The sequence below is a fragment of the Drosophila navojoa genome, chromosome 5 (assembly GCF_054131105.1).
Source record: "Drosophila navojoa isolate 15081-1374.11 chromosome 5, UAZ_NAV_1.0, whole genome shotgun sequence".
In the NCBI taxonomy this organism is placed as follows: domain Eukaryota; kingdom Metazoa; phylum Arthropoda; class Insecta; order Diptera; family Drosophilidae; genus Drosophila; species Drosophila navojoa.
Genome location: NC_142893.1, coordinates 3036726 through 3058585, shown reverse-complemented (window position 1 = coordinate 3058585; position 21860 = coordinate 3036726). Strand labels below are relative to the sequence as shown.

At 38.8% G+C, this 21860-nt stretch overlaps 2 protein-coding genes and 1 long non-coding RNA gene across 5 annotated transcripts in view; 1 reads left to right on the top strand and 2 right to left on the bottom strand.

Moving 5' to 3' along the window:
* Nucleotides 1-21860, bottom strand: part of LOC108652671 (uncharacterized) — a 49614-nt gene that overhangs the window by 13799 nt on the left and 13955 nt on the right. The window contains exon 2 of one of the 2 annotated variants that reach the window (XM_089262414.1): nt 20550-20606. The gene's annotated coding sequence lies outside the window, so the exon portion shown is untranslated. Of the gene's footprint in view, nt 1-20549; nt 20610-21860 lie in introns of those variants that run through there. The other variant, XM_089262415.1, reaches the window with a different exon arrangement.
* eIF3f2 (eukaryotic translation initiation factor 3 subunit f2) lies at nt 7479-8604 on the bottom strand. The gene has a single exon (XM_018103339.3). The coding sequence runs from the start codon at nt 8429-8431 to the stop codon at nt 7559-7561; it is 873 nt and encodes a 290-aa protein (XP_017958828.1). The 5' UTR covers nt 8432-8604; the 3' UTR covers nt 7479-7558.
* The window catches only part of LOC108655100 (uncharacterized), a 134317-nt gene continuing 133088 nt past the window's right edge, over nt 20632-21860 (top strand). For both annotated transcript variants that reach the window (XR_016197164.1, XR_016197165.1), the window contains exon 1: nt 20632-20985. This is a non-coding gene — a long non-coding RNA (uncharacterized LOC108655100). The remainder of the gene's footprint in view (nt 20986-21860) is intronic.

The following is a 21860-nucleotide window of genomic DNA, read 5'->3' as shown; positions in this document are numbered from 1 at the left end:
GACTAAAGACTGAAATCTGTCTGTCCTTTCCTTGCCGACTGTCCAACTGCTTGGCATTGTCTGCATGACAATGACGCTGAGTGACATGACAAGTGGACGACAGAGAGAAGGAGAGAGAGAGAGAGAGAGGGAGGGAGGGAGAGAAACACGGAGAGCACCTCAACAGTAGCAAAACCAGAGCAAACACTAGAAGAAAGTGCGGTTCAGGTTTGGGTTAAGGGCACAAACGAGCACAAGATTGAACCTGACAGCTGTAGAGACAAGGCCCTCACACGCACACGCACACACACACACACACACACACACACACACACACACACACACACACACACACACACACACACACACACACACACACACACACACACACACACATACGTTTGTTTAAACAAATCAGCCAGACATTTACATTTCATATACCCTACACACGCACACACTCTGGAACAGAGACCGCAAATACTTTTGGCCATACAATAAATCAAATGAGAAAACTGACAAAAGGAAAAAAGGTGCATTTAGATGAAATGACATTTTTGGCCAATGCGGCTGGCAGTTTTTGTTTGGCACTCGAGGAAATGTTTAATCGTGCGAGGGTCCAGTTGATTACATACACGACAATGCCGTCCATTTTAATGAAACCTTGACTAATATAGACTTTGATTTCCAGCTGAAATTGAGCTGGCATTTAATATGGTTGGGGAACATGTTTTCTCCATAGTCCATCAGATAACAATTTGAATGACGAATGAATGTAAAGGCTTTAGTGGGAATTAATAAAAGAGGCTCGTAATGTGATGGGAGGGCAAAGGAAAATGATTAACAGTTAATTGTTGAGTTGAGTTGGATACTATTAATTTCCTCTATAGACTGTCTACATATATGAGGGAGTAGAACATAATATGAACATAATATGAAACTCAAGCATTAGCTTCAACTTTCTGTTAAGTTTTAACTGTAAATGATTTATTCTTTTAAAAAAATCCATCTTTTTTCCAGTTGAACTCAGGATTCTAGAATTCAATTAGTAAAATAGAAACTTATGTAGCTCAAAACGAATTTAAAGTTAGAGAATTCCGCTTAAGAAAAACTGTTCAAAAGATGTTTAGTATTATCTTACAGCTAAAGTAAATCTTAGATAATATATGGGAAATCTGTTAACCTATACGAGAGTTGTTCGATCAGCTTCAGCATAAGAAGCTTCCTCTTCCACGCCCCTGGCTATCATTGTATTGATCTATTCCCAACCCATTCCCACAGTAAAAAACTCAAGTCCCTTCCCAGCCTCTCTCCATCATCGGACAATCGACAACTTTCTCACTCGGCCATCAATTGTCATGGACAAAAGTCAGCTACTAATTGGCTTAAAGGAGTAGCTTGTCCATAAAATTAACATGCTAACAACTAACATATTGGCTGCTTAAGACACTTTCTGGCCAAGTGTACACTTGAGTTAACTGAAAGCGAAGACAAAGGACAAGGAAGCAACATAAAATGGAGGCTGCAAATACACAAAGAAAATTGGTTGTTGGGGCTAACCCAAAAGACCAGAAACAAAAAGGCAAAAAAAGGCTGGCAACAAACAATCGACCTACAACAACCACACATACACACACAGCCTTGAGCGTGTGTAAAGTTTTGAAACAGTTTTGGGAAATGCGTTGACCAGCGAAAATTTGTCACGTTTCTCTGTTGTGGAAAATTAAGATTTTTAGCCCCAACTTTGCGTTGCTCCTTGGGAAACTTCTTTGCGGATTTTTCCTTCTTTTGGCTTGTTAGTCATTGGATTCTCCTACTTGTTTTTAGCGTGATTTTTATTGGATTTCGGTTGAGATTCGTGTAGTCAATCAATTGTTTCGCAAAGCAAATTAGATTCGACTTTTTATTTTAGCTCAAATTGATGTTGATTTTTGTGTGTGTTTTCAGCCGTTTCTAGCTCTTTTGGCTTTAAAGCTGGCTAAAAATCTCAGACGCTACAAAATACACTCGTAATTCACACATTGGCAGCCAGTCGAGTCTGTAAGAGGTCCCCCGCGCTCGCACGCGGGCCAATTGAGTCTCAGTAACACATAAGGGATTCGTTTCTTCTCTTTTTTTGCTTCTTCTTCTTCTACTTTACTTCTTCTTATTCTTGTGTTTACCCCCTTTGCGCATACCCTATGTTCATGTTGCTGGGGATATGTTCAGTTAGAAGAGGAATTTTTGGCAAATTATTAATAAATAGAATTATTATATTTAAATTATTATTATTTTTAAATTTGGCAAATTATTAATAAATAGAATTATTATATTGTAATTAATAATTTAGCTACAATTATTAATTGTATTTTTATGCAACTAAAAAACTTGATAAAATGGAGAATTCTTCTTCTAAAAAATAGTCTTCGAATTCATTTAATTCATCTAAAATATGTTATTGTTTATTTAAATAAATATTTATTTATTTTAGTATTTATTTATATATTTTAATTTTTATTTTATTTTTGTTTTATATACTGATTTGAAATTTGTTATTTTTTGTGTATTTTATTTGATAAATTTTAATTATTAATATTATATATTTATTAAAATTTAATACTAATATTATTTTAAAATTTTTTTCAATTGAGTATATTTTAAGATACCTAAATAGATATTTATTAAAAATATTCCTTATCTGATCTAAAATTTGTTGTTGTTTGTTTATAGTAATTAATCAGTTAAATTTTTGTTATTTTATTATTATTTTACTATTACTTAAACCTTATTTCATTTTAATTTGTTTTATTTTTTTAAATTCATTTTTATTATATTTTATATTAATTTAAATTTTATTTTAATTTAATTTATTTTTTAAAATTTAATATTGCTTTTTTGTTGTATTTTTTTTTTTTTTTAGTTTTTATTTTTATATTTATTATATATTTATTTTATTGTTGTTATTTTTATACTTAATTAATCTTCAACCATTCGCAAATTATATATGTTGGTATATTTTGGCTAGTTTACCGGGTATTTCCCAGTCAGGCCTGCCTCACTTTCTCACACATTCGACTTATTTTCTTTGTCAGGAAACGCAGCCAAGTGTTAGCCGACATTTACACGCTGCTGTTGCTGCAGCTGCTGTTCTTGTTGTTGTTGTATTTACTGTTACTAGTGCTGCTACTGCGACTTCTACTCCTGCTGCTGCTGCTGCTGCTGCTTCTACTGCTATTGCTACTCCTGCTGCTCCTGCTGCTGCTACTGCTGGTGCTGTTACTGTGCTGCTTCCGTTAGGAACTGCTTCATTTTTTGTTGCCTGTGTCTTAAAAGGCGCAACCAAAGGCAACGCATAGCTTGAAAAGCAATGGCTTCTAGGCAAGCTTGCCTCTGATATTGCTGTTGTTGCTGTTGCTGTTGCTGCTATTGCTATTGCTGCTGCTGTTGCTGCTATCTGCCTTCTGCCTGGTGCCTGGTGCTACGTGGGTCGCAGTGGTGCGCGCACTTTCGCACTTTTACGCTCTCGTGGGCCTCGAGTGTGGATTGGTGTTCGCTACACTAACAAAAGTTTATCGCTTTGTTTCCGTTTCCGTTACGCTGCCGTTACGTACACGCCAAGTTAGCTGACTGCCTGCCCGACTGGGGTGGGTAGTTCTTCAGCTGGTCGACTGAACGTCGCTGCTCCCTAAAGCGTAACCTCCAGACGCTCATAAGATGTAATTTCAGCGCTTTGTGCGAGCTGGGGGAGGGAGACGTCGGTTGCCGGCAGGCGGTGTAGATTTTTCACCTAAGTTAGCTTTTGGCTGAAGCCAAAGTTTTTCCACAGAACATTTGATTTTATTTATTTATTTCGATTTGTGCGCGCGCTTTTCTTTGGGCCAACTTGCTGTGCTTCGTCGTTCGCTTTGGCTTGCTGCGTTTTTGGCCTACGTAACAATTTCCTTCCTACGCTTATGCCATCGGCATTTGCTGCTGCGAGTACCTACGCCACTACGCCACTACAGCACCGCCCCCGCCCTGCTAATGTGCATTTCATTTTCCGTTTTGCCAGTGCCACTCAATTCGTTGGCCATTTCTGGCTTGTCTTCGGCCCAGCCCAGTCAACAGCTCGTGTGTGTTGTGTATATGACATATATTGTTTTTGGCAAAAAGATTTCGTTCTGTTCGTTCCAGCTTCTTCTTCTTCTCGTATTTTTTTTTTTTTTTATTTGGTTTCCCTGGCGCCGCAGGAGCCACTTAATTTCCAACTTACATTCCAATCACGTGCATATCTATGCCAATCTTTATTTTGCTTTTGCAACTTTTAAGCTCGTTTCCCGTTTACACGCCCACAATGCGCTGTCTATTATTCCAACACACACACACACACACAACCACTATAAACGATTGTGTGTGTGTGTGTGTGTGGTTTTTTTGCACATCATATTTATGCGCTTGCCAATAAGGGTATTATAATTTGCTCATGAATTGTGTGACAGCTGTGAGCTCCCCATACACTTGGGCTAGTTGTTTGGCCTCTTAATGTGAAATGTTCTATGCGAGCTCGCTTGGGTGCTAGCTGGCTGAAACTTGCTGTGGCAGCTAGTCCTAGTCGTAATATGAATATATATTTGGATTCAATAGTTTTGTTGACTCCATCAAAAGTTAGGTTAGGTTGAACATTCAGTTAACATATAAGAAAGTTTGTTGTTCGATATATTGTGTAGCCTATGTTGATTCCTTGCTATATTTATAATTTTGTTGGGTAATCGGATTACTATATTATATAATATGTTCTATATTCTTATTTCATATAGAACTGCAAGCGCATTTAGAGTTCGTACTTTCATAGTTTGCAACCTTCTGCCCATTCATATTTATATTTGTTTTGCTGTGATATATATGTATTTATATACATATACGTATATATCTATACCTATATAGAAGTTATGTCGTGTGTGGATAGCTATATGTATATGTGTCTCTATTTATATGTATAGGTCTGCCAAATGCTGAGTTGGCTTCGCCCAGAGTAAGCTAGTTGGCACTGACACTGATACTTTCTGCTTCATTCAGATGCTGCTGCTGCTGCTCGTTTGGCTGCGGTCACAATCGTAATTTCAGCGCTGGCTTGGCCTGCAGCTGACACCTAAACTGTGGCCAAAGCATAAATCCTGCTTGAATCGAGCTCGTTGCGTTGCAGCACACTTTTCTCCGTCTTCCTCCCTCCCTCTCTCTCTCTTTCTCTGTCTGTCGCCCATTGATTTGGCGCTGAAAATCCAAACACGTCGAAAGGGGGCGGCAAACTGTCCAAAAGTTATGAGGCCAGCGCGTGCAGGGTATTAAAACACGTGGCACAAGCATTTCGCTATATATCTATATGTATAAATATACATTTATATACATTTATATAACATCTTATGACATTAATTAGCGCAAAAAGTTGCAACGTCTTGGCAGCAACGGCAGCAGCGAGAGCGTTGCGTATACGTGATCTTGTGTAACGCATTAAGCCTGGGCGCATGCAACTTTTTGATTGCCCTCATTTGTCAAAATGGCGCGTGCGCTGCTCATTTGCATTTGCATTTGCCCCTCAGCCCCGCCGTCCCACCGCCCCGCTTCCAGTTATTCAGCCCTGGGTCTGTTGATTTTTGCCTTTTGATTTGGCACACATTACTGCATTCAATATTATCGCAGCTTTAATTAATTGCAACAGCAGCAGCAGCAGCAGCAGCAGCAGCAGCAGCAGCAGCAGTAACAGCATCAGCTGCTGCAAGCCATGTCGCAGCTTTTTAAAAAAGAAGAAGAATTTTGCTCTGAGCGGGCGTGCTTGACTACAAAATGCCTAGACTCTATGAAAAAGAGAAAAGTCGAATAAGATATGAGAACCAAACTTGCGTCTGATACTCCTCTTTGATCTAGATACAGACTTAAAAGATCCCAACTTGAGCACCTGCCAGACTGCATTCTTTCCTTGCTAAATTCTTGAACCTATCTATATATCATAGTTCATAGTCTCATTTCATTTTCTTCTTATAAGAATAATTAAAAATTATTGAAAAAGAAGAAATGAAATGAAACACAAATTTTTACAGTAAATGTATAGAAAAATATTAAATAATAAATATAATATATATATAATATAACATATAATTAATATTAAATATTAAATATAATATATAATTAATTTTAAATTAAATTAAAATTAATATTAAATATAATAATAAATATTTAATATAATATATAATTAATATTAATTATTAACTTAGCTATTACAATTTTGAGCTCAAAAACGAGGGTGAGAAGAACTATGGACTCAAATGGAGAGTTGAGCCTAATAAAAAACCATAAAAAAAAATTTAAAAAAAAAATATTTCTAAGGAAATAACATAGCGAAAATAATGAAAAATATATTATCTATTCCCTTTAACTCAATAACCCCATGTGAAGCCTTAGCTTTTCTATTCTATTCGAGCCATTCTATGGCATGTATTGTCTTATCTAAAATGATTTCTATCTAAAATTTTAAATATTTATAATCTAGGAATTATTGGCACATATATGCCAAAGACAATTGAAGATCTTGAATCTGTATGTTCTAAGGGTGACAAACCATCAAAATAGAATATTGATTATGATTAATCTCCAAGGTTTCTTCATCTTCCGCTATCCAATACGCACTCAATATACCCTCACGCTCTGCTATTCAATGGGTATTGGAAAAAATTAATAAATCGCTTCAAATTAAGTTGAAATGCAAACAGAGCCAGAAATGCAAAGACCCCAGAGGCGTGGCTCTGTGGCAATGTGGCATGCGGCATGCGGCATGCGGCATGTGGCATTCGCGGTTACGCTCCACATTCGACATTGATAATGGCTTAAATATAACGACAAACAGCAAAACGTCAGCGACAACAACAACAACAACACCAACAACAGCAACAACAGCAACTGCCTTTAGCATTGCCCGAACAGTTGAGTCCTGACACTTAATCCATTATGCAATCGCTGCCATTATCACTTCTGTAATATATATTTATTATACGAATGCAAAAAATTGCATTGAGCAGATCGGAAAAACAGCGCCTGAGCTGCTCTCAGCTCAAACAGCAACAGCAACAGCAGCAGCAACAACAACAACAATTGCAGCGCTGACAGCGACAATGCGCAGATAAAATGTCTGCTTATAACGTGTATTATATCGGTTATTATAGATGGCCCGAAGGCTTTGCTGAGCTGGCATTGCATAAGGGTATATCAATGTGCATTTGGCTTATAGAAGAAGCACTATTTATATATAAATATAGAGAGCAAAGAGTAAAATATTTATATTGCCAACATTTTGTATAATTTTTGTTAAAAATGTTGTGGGAAAAGAAATGAAAATAGCAACAACAACAAAATACAACAAACTTGTGTTGCCTGCCACGCCCTCTTCCACATTTTACATACATACATATATATGTACATTTCATTTCATTCTAACCTGATTGCCCAAATTTACAAAGCCCACGCCCGAAGACAGACAAAAGCTGACTGCTACAACACTTGTTTTTAATGCGCGCAATTGAAGTTGAATTGCGATCGACTCATTCGAATACAGAGTTCAGAAAATTGACAGTCTTTAATTATCTGGCAAATAGGAGAGCTTCTCGCTCAGCTCCATTTGGGTCTTGATCATGCTGGCGAGTGTAATGCTCATGAGCATATTGCGAACATTCGCATTGAACATGGTACGAAAGCTGTCCGCGTCCAGCATCGGCACCGATGTCAACGCCTCGTGCAGGGCACGCCCAATGTTATTGTCCGGACGGCGTTTGCGTGAGAGCACATCGTTGATATAGCGCATCACCAGATCCAGTTTCTGCTCCAGCTCTCGTGTGGCCTCCAGCACGTGCACCAGCTCGGGCAGCATGCGGCCCAGCTGCTTGGTGGGATGCAGCGCCTGGTTCTGCATGAGACGCAGAGCGACCTCCTCATCGCCCTCTGTACTGACTTTGAGCAGCGGCAAGTGTGTGAATAGCAGGCCTCGAGTGCCGCCCGGCACGCCCATCGTGACGGCGCAATAGAGGCGTGTGGTCAGACGACCGCCCCTCAGTGATGTATCCACCAGCAGATGCAGCGGCTGCATATCCCCGCACTCCCGCGAGTAGAAGGCGTGCAGGGCCGCCGCCGAACGGGAGAGCGTCCTCCCGGTGGTGTACCAGCCGATGATCTTCTCCTGCGGATAGGTGACCTGATTCAGATCGAACATCTCGCCGACGTACCCAGTGTCCAGCTTGAACTGCTCCATGTCGCCAATCTGCTGCTCCTTGTGATGCACCGCATAACAATTGGTGATGTCAATGGTGTCGTTGCATCTGTCGCGACGTCCCAGCAGCGTGCCCACGACCATTTTGGCCGTCTTCGGGCGGCGCTCGTAGGCGGAAATAATCTGGAAGAGCACCAGCGGCTGCAGGCGCACCTTGGTCTGCAATCTATAGTTCGAGATCGACATGGTTACACAAACCACTTTCAATTCTTTTACTTTTCTTTAAAAAAAAAAAAAAAAAAACTGAAATGTCACGATGAAATTGCTTGAAAAAGCTGCGCGAAGTTGGCTGCTGACGGAATTTGAAAAGGCACCAGTGCTGTGAAAGGCTCTATTATCGAAAAGTGTTGAAAAAGCTCACACGAAATGTAAAAAATTTGTCGAAATGTTAAGGCAATGTTAATGGTTTATATGAGAAAGACTTTTAAAGCAGAATATTGCGAATTGTTTAATGAGTAATCAATGTTGCATAGGCAGTGCTGTAAAATGTGCAAATGTGATGTAAGTTTGGATATTTATTGTAAAGGCTTAGCAGTCTACCAAAAAGAGAACATAGAATGAATTCCGAGAATAGAATAGTTGTTGCAATGAGCAGAAATGGTGATCAGTGTTGTAAAATGCATGTTTCAGGCAAACATTAAATAGACCCAATGAGAACTTTAGCTCAAAAAACTATTAAAATATATGAGGAACTCAAGTTAGGTGTAAGTAAAAACTAAATTTTGTTTTTAATGTAGCAATATATATGTTGCCAGTGTTGTAAAATGCAGCACTGCTTATAAAAGCTGTTGAGATAATGATCATAATATTTATATATATTTAAATTTTTCAATGGACTGTTCTGTCCCAGCTTAAGCTAGGTATGCTGTCCGTTTTAATCGCATCAATTAGCTTCCGAAAGCAACCGGCGAGTGTCATAGCAATGAGCTTTATGCAAGCCTCTAAGGCAATTGCAGCTTACAAATTTCCTGAATTTACTCAATTTGAATGCAAATAATTTCATTTTTCTTATGGAAATTCATTTCTGATGCCATTTCATTCAACATTTCAATGGCTAAAATTCGGTTGATTAATGTGATATGCATTTGCCTTTTGGCACACTCGAGCGGAGGCCACACGCCTTGTTGAGCACAAAATATTTGCAAAAATCTGAGCTCGGAAGCTCCATTTGCACTAATAAATATCGATTAGGCCCCAGTGGCATGACACCTTCAATGAAAAGTGCTTGATAGTGTCAGAGAAAGTTCCATGTGTCCAGGCTTTGTTCGCTTGTCATTGTCACAGAAATTTGGTTACTAACAAGCATATCCTTTATGGCCATATACGAATGCATGTATGTATGTGTATGTATGTGTGCGTGTCCTGCCAACTTCCATTTCCATTTCCACTTGAACGAACGACCTTATGCGCTTGACCGCCTCTAACCGGGTTTGCATATGAACATATGGAAATGCCATCAGAGAGACAGAACAAAAAAAAAAAAAAAAAGATGTCCAGAGAATTAGGAAATTCCTAGCCAAACACTTTGATTTTGAAAAGGCGCAAAAAGTAGAATGCGGCCAGGCCAAAGTTTTCAATTTATAATCAAAACAAGTGAGGCAAGGACACCGGCCAGGACACTGGCTGATTAGTACGCTGACCCGAGCAAAACTTTTGCCAGGGCCTTGGCATTCATCCATTCATTCAATCATCAGCATGTAAATAGTCGAGGCAAAAAAAAAAATACAGAAAAGGAAATAAAAAAACACGAAGAGGATATTTTGAAAGGTGCGCAAAATCCTTTTTACGTATTCAGCAAACAGCGTTAACAACAAAAAAGTTGTCCTCGACATCGTCCTTTCATGGTTAAATGCGTTTTTCTTGGCGACTGAGATAGTGTGTGTGTACATGTGTGTGTGTGTGTGTGTGAAAGGATTAGGTATCCCAGCATTTTTATGATTACGCTCACAGGAGATTTCACACTACCTCTATCACTCTCACTACCTCACTCCACCTCTCTCCATCTCTCTCTCTCTCTCTCTCTGTCGTCGTGTTGACGCCTCTGAATGATGGCCCATAATGCAGACACGCGCAGCGACTCAAACAGCGCGTCCCAACAAACATCCTTTGAGTTATGACTGGCACAATTTCTCTTCAGCTTTATCAGCTAGACAAGTGTGTGAGTGTGTGCTCATGTGTGTGTGTGTGTGCCCTGTGTTCTCTAAATTAGTTTCAGTTTAAGCTTGGGCGTCCTCTGTCCTTTGTTGCCATAGGTCATAGGCGTCGCCCGAACACGTTCGCTGATTAGCCACTAGCTCATTATTTAGCGGTTAGTTTAGCCGTTTTTTTCTTTTTTGCCCTCCTCTTTTAGCCGTGACTCAGCTCATTGCATTAGTCATGTTAATTAAGCGTGGGGGCCAGCCGCTTATCATTATGTATGAGCCGGGCAACAATTAAGCACATTAGAGACGCCCCAACTTGTGCTTGAATCTATATTAAATTGCATTTTAAATTTATTTCGGGTGTTTTCTTCTTCTTCTTTTTTGCGACAAGAAGAAGTGGCAGCAGGAACGAGTCGGAGCTTCATCATTTTTGGCTGTAAAAAAGTATGCTACACTTGGCCCAGCGGCAGTTAGTTTGCTTGTACAGTAAACACTGCTACAGCGAGAACAGCAAGCACCAGTGGCTCACACACACACGCACACACAGGCACATCTAGATAAAATAAAAGACAGGTGCGGATGCGGGTGCCTAGTTGAAGGCGGAGAGACAGAGTGGGAACAGCTTCCCTTTTCTTACTGCTGAAGCGAGGCATTATAAATATGACATTGCGAATGTAACGCTTGAGTAAGATATAGTTGAACTAAAATATTAAATTTTTATTCCTATATGCTTAATGGGAAAGAAGGTCGAAAATTTTAGTACTTCTATGACTACTAAACTGCTTTAAATTGTACTACTTTGCTGATTCATACTATACTTTTAGACTGTAGTATACTACTTTACTGTCATATATTATACTACTACATCACATTGTTGCCATAGAAAAGTTTGGCTCAATTTTTTAGATCTTCTATGAAAAACTGCATTGTTCTAAAACATATTAGGTATAAACTGGACAATAATTCTTACATATGTGTGCTTAACTATTTGATTAGCCTCTATCAATATTCAACCACTAGCTCTTATAGTAGCATCAATGGTAGCACACCTGATCTTGCATAGTAGCATTGACTTAAATTTTTAGTTCTTGTATGAAAAACCTTTTTTGTTTTATGCATAAATAAAGCCCAAGCTAAGCATAAGCAGACTAATTATATATTTAACTACGGAATCAAATCTGATCTATATTAGATTATTATGTATAGCCTTTATACAATAGATGCCAGACAGTTTTAGATCATGTATTGAACAACTTTGATGAGCATAAGTAAACCTTTTAATGTTTAATGTTAATTAAGAACATAAAATTTACCATATATTTTAATTAACAATTCATGCACTTTTTTATTAAATCAACAGTTATTAGCACCAGACTCCTACGTCAAAAATTTAGTTCTACTATGAAAAGGTTTTTAGATCATCAAAGCAAACTCAAATAAAATCGAGCTGATGTATCATCTGACTCACTTAAGTACTCTTAGCATTCTCTCTCTTTCCTTTTCTCTCTCTCTCTATCACTCTCTCTCTCTCTCTCTCTCTCTCTCTCTCAGTCTCTCTCTCTCAGTCTCTCTCTCTCAGTCTCTCTCTCTCTCTCTCTCTCTCTCTCTCCCTCCCACTCGCTGTAAGAGCATACCACATTCGTTTTATAATAGCTCTGGCCATTCATTTCATGTAATTTTGCGCATACATAAAGGCAGCTGCAGGGCGGTGTTCGCACATACATATACTACCACTACATGGGCAGCGCTATCAAGACGGCAAACAAAACCAATGCAAAGGAGCATAATACACGGCAGCAGGAGTAGCAGGAGCCGGCAGAACAGATGAACAGCAGTGTGCCAGGGGAGAGCCGTGTCCTGGCTTCCCGGTGCTGGTCCTGGTTCTGGCTCTGGTCCTTTTCTGGCCTGGCTGGGCGAGCGTGTTAACAGTCAGCAGCTTTTGAGCCAAAGGCGCAAAAGGTATGTGCGAACATTTTTCATGTGAATCTGCAGCGGCGACTATCATCGAGCTAAATCGTGGCAGCACAGAGAGAGAGAGAGAGAGGGAGAGAGAGAGAGGGAGTGCCAGTTGGCTTAGACCTATTTGGGCCAAGTTGGCAAACGCGTGCCGTCCAGATAAGTTTCCATTTGCCTGTCACAATTGCCGCTGCCAACAATGTCGTTGCCCAACTGTTGACAAATGCCCACGGGGCCAACTTACAGACACGCCCCTGACCACGCCCACACACCACACTGGGGGTCAGCATATCCTGCGCGTATTCATTTATGTGGTAATGACAGCGGAATTTAAAGCGCTAGCTTTAAACTGTTTTTAGCTAATGTTTCGATGGGAAAATTGAGCTCTATCTCACTCTGTCCCACTCTCGCTCTCTCTTTTACTCTGCGTATGTGTGTTGTCTTTTAATTAAATGCAATAGTTTCCATCGCTTTGTGCTATTTTTGATCGATTGAGTGAACGTTGCCAGATCGAGAAAAGTTTTACAATATGCCTGCTCACTTGAGAGTCAAGAGAGTTGATTGGTTGCTTGAAAATGGAGAATAGAGTTGAATAAAATACAGTAGAATCCGGTTTTAGGGACGATAAAAGTTATACTCCACTCAATATACTTCAAATGCCTGCAAAATGTTTAGTAAAACTCTTTAAGTAAAAAATATTTCTGGATCTTTTCATATTTCATTTGTCAATTGCTAACGAGTATTTGTGCAGTCGGTTACAGCCGCCTGTAATATTCCAGCTGCGGGTTTTTTGTTACAAAACTAAACTAGTTCATGAACTGTTTTAAGAGCAGTTGCTGCCTGCCCGCCCCTCCCGCTGTCTCTCCGGCTGCCTTGATGCCTGTCTGCCTGCCTGTGTGCTGACCCGCATTGACATTGCCATTTAGTTGGCCAAGAGCCACGCCCACACATACACAGAGAGAGAGAGGCAGGCAGAGAGAGGGCCACCCACTCATAATTTAGTGCTCGCTGTTGAGTTTCAGTTTCGTGAAAGCTGCTTTACCTATTTAGCATAATTTTTGTTATATACTCAGTTGATGCTGCTGCTGCTGCTGCTGACGTGAATGTTGCTGACGTTCAATGTTGCAGCAGTGGCAGCGGCAGCGGCAGCAACAGCTGCTCGTGTCCTTTGGCCTGTGGCACAATTTTTGGCCACTTTTGTGCGCTGGCTCTTTGGACATTAGCTCGACTGTTTAACATTTTACGTGCAGGTGAAGAGAGCTGTTGCTGCAGCAGGAGAAGGAGGAACGGCAGCAGTAGCAGTAGCTTGCCTCTTGCCGTTTTTGCATGCCAAATTTGTGAATAGAAATGGTAATACACACACACACACACAGACACACACACATGCAGAGATTTTGTTGGCTGCTGTTGACACAGTTAAACTCTGGCCATTTATTATGCGAATTTATTGCGGCCTGACAAAATGCAGTTGCAGTTGGACTAAAGTTGCTCTGCTTCTTCTTTTTTTGGTTCACAAAATGTCTTGATAACTTAATTAAGGCGGATTGAGAGGGAGAGAGGGAGAGAGAGAGAGAGGGTAGTATGAGTGTGTGTGTGTGCGTGTGTGGCAAAGTTCGCCTGCTACACACACATGCTCTCCCTCTGTCACTCTCTCTCCCTCTCTCTCGCTCTCTCTTTCTCTCTCTCTCTCCCTTTCTCTCTCTCCCCCCCTCTCTCTCTCTCTCTCTCACACACGCAATGCATTTTCGCACTCGCGTAAATTAACAAATAAGCGACATGAGAATTTGCATATATGTATATGAGTGTGTGCATGCACTTGTGTGTGTGTGTGTGTGTGTGTGTGTGTGTGCGCGTGGCAAATGTCCGCCACTAGCGTTCAAAGTTTACCTTTGGTTTTTGGTGCAAATTTGATTTGGTTTTGCGCCTCTGAGGAAACTTTAACTTGCATTTAGCTGCCTGCCGACCTGCCTAACAGCCTGACAGCCGGATTTTGGCTGAAAGTGTGTGTGCGAGTGTGCGTGTGTGTGTGTGTATATATAGAGCTGCCTGCCTGCGTACATATGTATGTAGTTAATTTGCGCTACAATGCACCTTTGCTCCTGCTCCTGCTGCTCCTGCTCCTGCTGCTGGTCTAACAACTTGCTCTGTCGCACGCTGTCTACGTCTAATATCTCCCTCTCTCTCACTCTCTATTTAAGCATGTGTGTGTGCGCATCTTTGCCACTAAGTGGCGCAAAGAGCTCGTGTGGCACCGCTAACAGCTACTAAAAACTCAATTACCAGTCAACTCATTTTCCAGCACACACACACACACACACACACACTAGCACACCCACACACACTTGCAATTAACCGCACACACGAGTGTGGCCATGCTTTTTGGCTGTAAATTGAATTCCTGCCCGACAAATCTAAAGTATTTAAGTTCCATTAGAAACAGTTAGATTCTCCAAGGGAATTAAAGTGCGACGAACGAACGAACCTGAGCAACTCTTAAAGATTGTTCACAAAATTCAATTATTTCATTTTCATTTTCATAATAATTCATAAGTGTTTGTGTGTGTGTGCGTGTGTGTGTGTGTGTGAGAGAGAAAGAGAGACAGAGTATGAGCGAGTGAGTACTGTTCCTTGATATGAATTTGTGCCTGAGCTTTAAAGCAAAGTTGAAAAGTTTTGATTCAAGTTGATATTATATGAGATCTAAGGTGAGAACTAAATTATCCTGGTAGACCCTATATGGTTTTTGAATTCAGTTGTATGAGTAAGCAATGGGTAAGCAAAGCAAATAAAGGAGAGCGAAAGAGATAGAGAGACAGAAAGAGAAATATCTGCCTAGGCTGTTATGGAAAGGTAGATAGGTATTTCAAGAAAGATATGCAAAGCCTGTTTCTAAAATATGTAATTAAATAAATTTAATTAATTTAAATTTGAATCTAAAAATATTTATTTTAGTTTGTGAAAAATGAAAGAAAAATTGCAAAGAAACAGAATTTTGTTTCCATAAAAATATTTGTTTGTTTTTAAAATTGATAAATTACAAAATTTAATACATATAAATTCAAAGTCTATTTCATTGTTGTTTTTTTTTTTTTTTTTTTTTAATTTAAAGAGATCTATTTTAATTTCTGAAAAATGTGGAATGAAAATATAAAGTACAAATACTTCAATTTTTCTCCATAAAAATACATATCTTTTAAATTTATAAATTATAATAATTAATATAAATTCAAAGTATATATCATTGTATTTTATTTTATAAATATGCAATGGTATTTATTTGATAAAACTAAAAAATAATAAATTAATAAATGCTTGCAAAAATGAAAATATTTAATTATTTTAATTCATGTGTTTATTTATTTATTTTTTTTTTTTTTTTTAGTAATTTAAATGCCAAAAAAAATGCCCAATAAATATAATTGGTTTTTGTTTGCTAAAATGCTTTAAATCGCGAATATCGTAAGCTGATTTATAATATTAATTCAATGTGTGTGAGAGAAAGAGAGAGAGAGAGAGAGAGTGGAAAAAGCGAGATAGGCAGTGAGGAATAGAGAATTGTTGCTGCTAAATTATGAATGCAATGCACTTCGCATGCTGGCGAAAAACTTTGTAGTCCGCACGTATGATGCATTTAAGCTACAGGCAAAGAGAGAGAGAGAGAGAGGGGCAAAGAGAGAGAGAGAGAGAGAGAGAGAGAGAGAGACAGAGACCTGGCCATCATCAGGCAAAGCCAAATAGCAGCTGACACAATGAACGTTTCACCTTTTGCCGTGCGTTGCCACTAACTAATTGCGTATTAGCGCTGCCACGCCCACTGTCAGAGCAGGTGTGCGGGCGGTATTTAAATATGTTGGCTAAAGTTTAGCTAAAGTAATATGTGCCCCAGGCTGAAATGCAATTGCAAAACAGAGCTGACCCACACGCAGGGCGTGCAGAGCGTGTGTGTGTGCGTGTGTGTGTGTGTACCTCCCTACCGCCCCCAATTTGGGTAAGTTGCTGCTGGCATATTTTGGGCAACATTTTGTGCGCACATTAATTTATGCAAATAGTTGAAAAATATTAATGGCTGGCAGCTGCCAGAGCTCTCTCTCTCTCTCTCTCTCTGCCAGCCAGATGTTTGTTTGGGCCAAGCTCTTGCCCGAGGCGAAACTGTTTGCAGCAAAGTTGAAATACTAAATTGAACCGGGAGCAGCAGCAGCAGCAGCAGCAGCAGGAGCAGTAGCAGCAGCAGCAGCAGCAGGAGCAGCAGCAGCAGCAGCAGCAGTAGCAGGAGCAGGAGCGGCAGCAGCAGCAGGAGCAGCAACCAGTTGCCGGCGTCGTCCCCATTTTTGCGACATTTGAATTATATATTTATATCTTTGGCAAAAAGTTGAACAATTTCCGTTACATTATGGCGCCTAAAAGCCAATAAGCCAAAATATAACCAAATGCGCAGCAAACTAAATGCCATGCACGCACGCACACACACCCAAACTCTCTCTCCCTCTCCCCCTCCCCCTCCCCCCCCCCTCTCTCTCTCTCTCTCTCACGCACAAGAAATAAACTTATGGCACACTTCCGCCAATAGTCGAAAACATTTTATTTCATTCCATTTGAATTCGTTTTACATTAGCTCTCTCACTCGCACTTAAGCTAAACCGTCTCGCTCCCTCATTCTCGCCCTCTCTCTCTCTCTCTCTCTGTCTCTCTCACACAAAGCATGAAAATTAAAATGAAACACATAACGGATATGCTACAGAAATCGTCCGACTGCCCTTAACTTTACAGTTAGCATAAAAACAAAATAAGCATCGCTCGAACGGGCATGCCCGACTGCTGAATACTTATTCGAGACTTGAATAAGGTTTTAATTTATAGGAATTGTTTGATATTTTCTGATGATAATACCTTAATAACTTGCTCTAGATAGGGAGGCCAATCTAGCTATAAATATAGATTCGTAGATCTATATACATAAATCTTAACCGATTCCTGTACAAAGACTTTCAATGCATCAACCCCAATGGATACAAAATATCAGAAGCCAATATGCTCGCCTCTCATTTCTTGAGCCAGCACACAAATTCAAATATATTTATGCACATTCATATATATGTATGTATATATATATACAACAACTTTTGCCATTTTGCTGTTGCCTTTTTGTATTTTGTGGCCCAGCATGGAGTAAATCAAGTAAAAAAAAAAAATATTTTTGTAGCGGGGGCTTGCGGAAAATGGGAATTTCCGTCGTCGACGTCGCCGTCGAACGCTTTCCATAAGCAAAAAAATAAAAGGAAGATGCCAAAATAATAAAAACAGTTCAGTTTAACGATGAATGGTCAATAACAAGGCCAACACTAATAGCTTCATTAGCCAAAACAGCACACAACACACACACACACAAACACACACCCACGCAGCCTTAACGGCAGTCAAGCATGGTTAGTTATGTGCCTTGCATACCCTGTAATTGCATAAAAGTAGCCGAGGAAGATAGAGGAGCGATGTTTATCTTATATAAATTCTCATATTAATGGATTTTTTTTTTTAGCCTTTCCACATATATTTGATTATCCCCAGAACAGTTCTGTCAAGTATTTTTAGCCTTAATATTAATAATATTTACAAACCAAAAAAACTAAAAAATATTCAATATACAGATAAGATTTATTCCATTAATATACTTTTTTTTAACTCATATTCATTCAATTTATTTTTCTTGTATACAGAGTATCCTATTGCCGAATCAACTTTTCTTAACTTTTCTACCCCATAATTTCCACCTACAATCCATTTTCTTAGACTTGTTCCACTTCCCCAAATTTACAGGGTATCTGCCCGTTGAGCAATTAATCTCTCTGCGCTAACATGCAAATTTTTATTCATCCTGTTTGTCCATCAACACAAATCTAAAATCGAACAGTTCGTTAGTAAATCTTTCCATTTATACGAAAGCCCATTCCATTCCATATTCCCACATTTTTTTCGCCCCATTTTCCCCCCGTACTTTTTGCTGTTATTTTTGCACTCAATGTGAATATGGCCCAAATATGCATACGGAATGCCACTGATTTGTTGAATTAGCCGTTGCTTGCAGTCAGCACAAAATAGAAAAAACATATATATCTCTCACCCTCTCATAAATCGCTAATCCGAAATTGTAAAATCCGCGAATATTGCCAAAAGTGTTGTTTCATAAATCGCTGATATTCCATGTAATTTACATTTAAGTACTATTTGGGCGCTCAAATAAAGCTGCAATCATTTATCGACAATTTTCGTAATCGACGCTGCTAATTTGCCCTCTCGACCGAAAGCGTTTACCAACACTTTGCCAACAATCGCCAATTGGAATTCAGATATACGGAACTTGAAAATACATAGCTTTACTTGTATGGATGTTATAGAAGTTCTGTGTACACACACAAGCATTAGATGTATCTAATATGCTTTATTTGTTTTGGCTCCCTTACAGAGAAACTCTCACATCCATGTAAAGGGAAATTAACAACTATATAGGACTCCTGATAGCAGTGGTACGGATAGGCTAAGCACTACTCTATAAACTCATGAATACAATGGAATGCGTCTTTCTGATTGGAATTCTGACTGAAAAAAGGATAATATGGTATGTAATACTCTGTAAAAATTACAAGATATATTTATGTTATTAGAGATTTTTGTATTAGATATATCCATGAGTTTCATCAAAACGTCTTTTATATTTTAATCAAAATGATGCCAATTATGCCCTATATACATTCGTTAGTTTATAGGGTATTCAAATTACAACTGCTTGCTGCCGTACTTAGTGCTAGTATATTCGATACTGAGCACAAAGTACTCGATACTTTGAGCGGCTGAGCGGCTTAAAAGCTCAATAAAGCGAATATTGTTTGATTATGTTCGCATTTTGTTTTTCTTTTTCTTTTCCTTTGGCATTGTTCAACAGTTTTTATTTTCAGCTGCTATACATAGATATATGTATATATATATATATTTCTATATGTATATGCATTCCTATTCGCCAGAGTGGGGGCGTGGCCTGTCGATTGCTTTCATTCCTTTATTTCTTCTTTTCCTCTTTTTGCAAATAATTTTGTGGGCCAAAATTTCAATAAAAATAAGTTGGCAACGAAAATGGAAATAGAAATAAAATCCGTTTCTTTTTTTGGCAACCAGATTTAGTGCAGCTGTACATACATACACCCATACACACATACATACAGGCAATTACCTAAACCCCAGCTTAAAATTGGATTCCATTTAAAAGCGAATTTTAGATTTAAAAATAGTTAAAGCGCACTGACTATCTGAAATAAATATTTAAATTTCGCAAAATTGTCAAATTAATGAATTGGAGTTGAATTTAAGTTTTTTAATTTGCATTCCGAAGAATTAAAATTGCTTCCATGACGTCACAGCATTTTGTTTGCCTTTTTCGCTTTACCACTCTTGCTCTCTCTGTCTCTCTCTTTGTACTTAAGCCTGATTTGCATCAACTTTCTCGCTCACAACAGCAATCGGCTACGGCCTACAATTAAGCTTCATCTACTTTCTCGCTCCCTCACACAACAGCAAGCTACTTACAACTCACACATACATAGAAGGCCCTTCTCAAACTTCATACGTGCTCGGGTTCCTTTTAGAGTCGATCAATCAAACGATGGAGCCTGCACATCATTTGAAGCCGAGCGTTCGAGCGAGAAGGCACAATTGTTTTGCTTACTCTCTGCACTCAGAAATCCATTTATACACATACATGCATACATGTAAATTCGTATTTGTAAATGTAGAAGTACATTTGTGCATATGTGTAAGTTATTTGAGCGAAAGCACACAGTACTTAGTAATCAATTAAATATACATACATATATGTATATATTAATAGTCAACCATTTCATGTATTTTGCTGCAATCAACCATTATTTATTTAGTTAGTATAGTTTATTTAGCTAATGAGTTGCACTATATTCACTGCAGCTCATTAAATTCAAATATTAACAGCATAAAATAAAATCAATGACGTCACGTGCCTGCTTTCTCACTCTCGCCCAGGCAACTATTTAAAGCTTGACGAAAGGGCACAGATCTGCCGCTCCAACTTAATCAGTCAGTGTGACCAGTTCGCATGATAGCTAGAATACTAATTCACTCCAGCTGTTCGGTCTCGCTCTTCGTCGCCACCTTCGCCCACTTCTTATTTCTTTTTAATCTTTACTTACCGTTTACAACTAGTTGTTTAGCGTGTCAAACATTGCGTTAATAATTCGGGCATCTGCCTAAAATTAAATAAATGAGAAATTAAATTTAAATACGTGTGAATTAAAGAATAAAGTGCAAAGTGTGTGTGAAAAGTGAAGCAAATTCGCGACAAATACGAAAAATTAGCTGCAACCCGCGGCCCTGCTTCAATTTCCTTTTTTATGCCAATTACTTTTTTAATTGCGACACTTTCAAAAATCAAGAAAAAAAGTTCATAAATGTGTGCAAAAAGTGAAAAGCCTTTTGCGAAAAATGTGAGTGCCAGCCGTTGCTAATTGAAGTTCAATGGAAAAATGACCAAAAGTTAATGATGACATTTCGCCGGGAGAAAAAAAAATAGCAAAACACAAAACGTAAAGCAGCACAAATAGGAATGGAAACGAACGAGTATAAGAGGTAGGCGTTAATAAAATTGCGTTTGCCCCGCGGCGTTTTAGCTAAAATGAAAGCGTCAAATGTATTATTTAAAATTCCAGCCGAGTAAGCGTGCAAATAAAACGAAAAAAAAAAAAAAAAAATAATAATGAAAAAATGCCAGAAAAAGAAGAAAAAAAATATGAGTTGAGGGGACAAGAATTGAAATGCTCACGAAGTTGTGCACGCCGTGGACAGTAGCAAATGGCAAGGGTAAAAGGGAGAGAGCGAGCGAGAAAGAGATTGATTGCATGCCAAAAAGAAAACAAGAATTAACTCTCAAAGTTGACGCGTCGCACTTTTAATACCCTGTAAATAGCTATGGGTTAGAGACTATAATATATGTATATAAATATTTAAATTGTTACATTATTGGCTTAAACATAGTCAGCAATATATATATGTATATGTGTATACATATCTTTTTATATGATTTCGTGTAAGTTTGCTATGCGTTACATATGGTGTTTCTGTACAACATGCCTGCTACTAGTGTATGTCAAAAAGGGAAGAGTTCTGAAAGAAGAGCATCAAAGAGTATCAAAGAGCAACAAACGGTGTTAAAAAAAAACTCTCTGCCTGCTTTAGCAGTAGCGGGCTTTGTTGTTGTTGTTAATGCTGCTGTTATAGCTGTTATTGTTGTTCTTGTTGCTTTGGTCGAACATCGACAGATTTTTTGGAGCTAAGAACTTGGGAAACATGCCAAACAAGCAGCTGCTGCGGCTGCGGCTGAGGCTGCTGCTGCTGCCAAATGTGGGTCACCTGAATGCGTAGCTTTCAATTTTTATAACGTTAACGAAAAGACTCAAAAGGAAAAACAAAAGAAAGAATCAAAATCAACAGCTTCCAAGCTGTTT

What these genes read in the sequence shown, in the direction of transcription:
- eIF3f2 (XM_018103339.3), bottom strand. Translation starts at nt 8,431, where the DNA reads ATGTCGATCTCGAACTATAGATTGCAGACCAAGGTGCGCCTGCAGCCG.